Raw genomic sequence first — 3,184 nt, 5'->3', positions numbered from 1 at the left:
TTTCAAATTTACATATTACCAATCAAATATGAATATTATAATTTCAATCTACCATACTCAATACAATAATAAATCAATCATTCCAAATAATAAGAAAGATTCCAATAATTATTTCATAATAAATTCCACTTCATAAATTGTTAAGCGACAACAAATATGACTTCCACGATAACGCGTTCTTTCACTTCATCAAACAGTCCAACCTGAAAAAGGGGAAAAAAAATCAAATAGAAAATAAGAAATCATATGATAGAATCAATTTCAATCATTTGTCACTTAGTAGCACTCATAATTCAATAATGTATATGGGCTCTTGCATAAGTAGCTACTTACGTCGTCCAGTCCATGTGTTTAATGTGATGCATTGCCTGAGAATTATTAGTTAGGACGGAAATTGTAATTCATTTGTTCTACTTCATATAATAATTGAAGAAGCTTAAAAAACAATTAATACGAAATATTGCATGAAATGGATCAGAAGTTCAGAAAACTCGCCTAGATTCCAATGCACAATATAGCTTAGCTTGCTCCTCCTGACTCCCTTCATCAATTGACCACCAACCTAGTTACCTGATATAAAGAATTTATCCACAATCAGTAGAAGTACAGAAAGAATTTTGACAAACTTTATGGTTCATTTTTATATAACGTACATTCGATATACCTGGATTTGGATCCACGACAAATAAATCTTGTATAATTGTGAGCAACATCCGGTAAGCTAATACTACTTTCTATGTTAGCTCCATCTGAAGTAAGAGTGTTGATTTGTTCAAATTTATACATGTCAAAAAAACCTGGTCCTTGCATTAATAAAAGAGAGAACAAAAATTAAGTATATTTAGCAAAAATCGTAACGATGAGATCAATACATTACCAAATACCGACTCAATATCGTCCAACCAATAAATTTACTTAACATACCCTGATATGATGTTATGTCTAATTTCGATCACAATACTGTAAACTTGTTGCTCATCGTGCATAAGACAAATTGCAAATAAATAATGGCATAGATAGATGCTAAACATTTAAATTATCCATAAAATTTACAGATTAGCTTAGCATAATTAAATGTTCTTTGATAAATATCATATCACCCGAAATTGAGTCTTCCTTTGTTGTCTGGTATCTCATCACCAAATATGCAATCAAAGTACATAATATTCAGTATACCTGGATCCATGACAAATAAATCTCGTATAAATGTGAGCAACACCCGATAATCTAATATTATTTTCTGTATCAGCTCCATCTGAAATAAAAGTATTGATTTGTTTAAATTTATACATGTCAAACAAAAAGCCAGCTTCTTGCAGTAACAAAAGAGAGAACAAAAATTGAACTGAATATATTTAAAAAAAATTGTAACGATGAGATCAACACATTACCAAATACTGACTCAATATCGTCCAACCAAGAAATTTACTTAACATACCCTCATATGATGTTATGTTTAACTCCTGCACATCATAGCAAATAATATTTTCTCCTATTAAACAACAATAAACATATTACATAGAAAAAAATAAAAATAAATAAATAACACTCTTGAACCTAAATATATGGTACCAAAGAACAAAATTCAATACATTGGACCGACCTTTTTGTGTAGAAGTTTCTTCCAATTGAAATCAATTTCTCATTCAATTCCCATCAGTAACGTTTTGAGTAATGTTTTGCGTTCTGCAAATCCCAATAGTATTACTTGATCAAAATAAAACGTGTCACATGAATTAGGTCAATAACTTGAATAAATAACTAACATAGTCTTTCTCAAATAACAAAGTCTTCTCACCTCGAATTAGCACCAAAAGCAACATCATAGACCAAAATTTTCTTAGGTAGACAACCACGAATGACACACCTGAAATAAGAATCCATTAGTTTCTTAAGCTTCACCTTCGACCACATTACTTTAAACTTGTTGCTCAATGTGCATAAGACAAATTTCAAATCTAATGACTCAAATAACTAATGACACAGATAGATGCTAACTATGGACATTAAACTAGAAACCAACGTTATTTGTTGTCACATTTTCTTCAAAAAATCGTAGCAGACTGTACGCTTATCCAAATTGGGAAAACAATACACCAAATAAAAGTTCACAACTTTATCTACAATTGTGATGAAGATACCAACCCACAATTACTAAGATAACACATCAATAACAGTCCGAAAAGTTGAATACAGAAAACTGCCAGAATTGTTTTGGACAAACTTGTTTGCTGTCACAGTTTATTTGAAAAATCATAACAATTTGTAGAGTTATCCAAATCGACCAAATAATATACCAAATCAAACCTCACAACTCAATATACAAAACATCAGAAGACACATAGCCTAAATTATAACTCCAACATAACAAAAACAGCTCCGTATGAAGATTAGGCAAAACTGCCCTGTTTTTTGACAGATTCGCTGTCGCCTGATTCCGACCCCTAAAAGGCTATAACACGTGCTCGAATTGGAAACAATTAAACACTTACTCACAGTTTTCGAGTCCTCTACGATTTTCCAGAAGGAATGATTCCCAAATTCACACTCCAAACCCTTCGATTTTGGCTCCGAAAACAGATGCGTAGCAGATTTTATTTCCCTTTCCGGCGAGCAGGCTGAATTTCATACCAAATTTCGGCGTGCAATTTTTTGTTCATTTTTTAAGATAATAAGCCATGATAAGTAGTGTTTTGCCCAATAGAACTTTTGACAAACACCTGGTGTGCACAATTACATCATAAGAAGAAAAGAAAAAAGGAAAAGAGAAAATGGAGGTGGGAATTGGGTTGGAGTTCGGAGAAGAGGGTTTGTTGTTAGTCATACCGTAACCTCCGCGATCGTTGAGCTTGGCCTGAACGATCATGGTTGAGATGAAGCGGGTGGCCTCATTCGCCTCCTCGAGATGGCGGCTGAGATCGGCAGGGGAGGTCACGAGACGGTTCTCCTCGAATTTCTTCCGGGCTTCGGCGGTGGACTCCCGGAGCATAATGGTGTCGCCGGCAAAAGTCTGACGTGTTGCTCTCAGCACCGCTCTGTATGCCCTGATCGACGAGATTCATTCTCGAAGGTCTCCAAACTATTATTTTTCCTTAAAACCCAAATCTGAAATTATCTTTTCAAATCCCCAATTCTTTTCCTGTTATCAAATCTTCCGAATCTCCTTTATTGAATTCGAAAATTT

General features: G+C 33.9%; 1 protein-coding gene across 14 annotated transcripts; it reads right to left on the bottom strand.

The window, feature by feature from the left end:
* LOC105965046 (uncharacterized) lies at nt 1-3,184 on the bottom strand. Of its 14 annotated transcripts, none has more exons than XR_016031437.1 (9): nt 2,827-3,182; nt 2,497-2,720; nt 1,799-1,867; nt 1,604-1,707; nt 1,392-1,463; nt 1,177-1,255; nt 496-803; nt 334-368; nt 1-203 (listed from the first exon to the last, which is right to left on the bottom strand). XR_016031437.1 is itself a non-coding variant. In XM_088818816.1 (7 exons), the coding sequence occupies exons 1-5, from the start codon at nt 2,987-2,989 to the stop codon at nt 788-790; spliced, it is 453 nt and encodes a 150-aa protein (XP_088674942.1). In that variant the 5' UTR covers nt 2,990-3,184; the 3' UTR covers nt 1-203; nt 334-368; nt 496-787. The 14 variants fall into 14 exon arrangements, 3 of the variants coding, with proteins under 3 accessions (XP_088674942.1, XP_088674943.1, XP_088674945.1); XR_016031439.1 differs by having other exon boundaries at nt 496-797; XR_016031434.1 differs by having other exon boundaries at nt 1,177-1,463; nt 2,827-3,181.

The sequence above is a fragment of the Erythranthe guttata genome, chromosome 5, assembly GCF_056151865.1.
Source record: "Erythranthe guttata isolate IM_541 chromosome 5, IM_541, whole genome shotgun sequence".
Taxonomy (NCBI): Eukaryota; Viridiplantae; Streptophyta; class Magnoliopsida; order Lamiales; family Phrymaceae; genus Erythranthe; species Erythranthe guttata.
The sequence above is the reverse complement of the archived record's forward strand: the minus strand, read 5'-3'. Positions and strand labels throughout refer to the sequence as shown.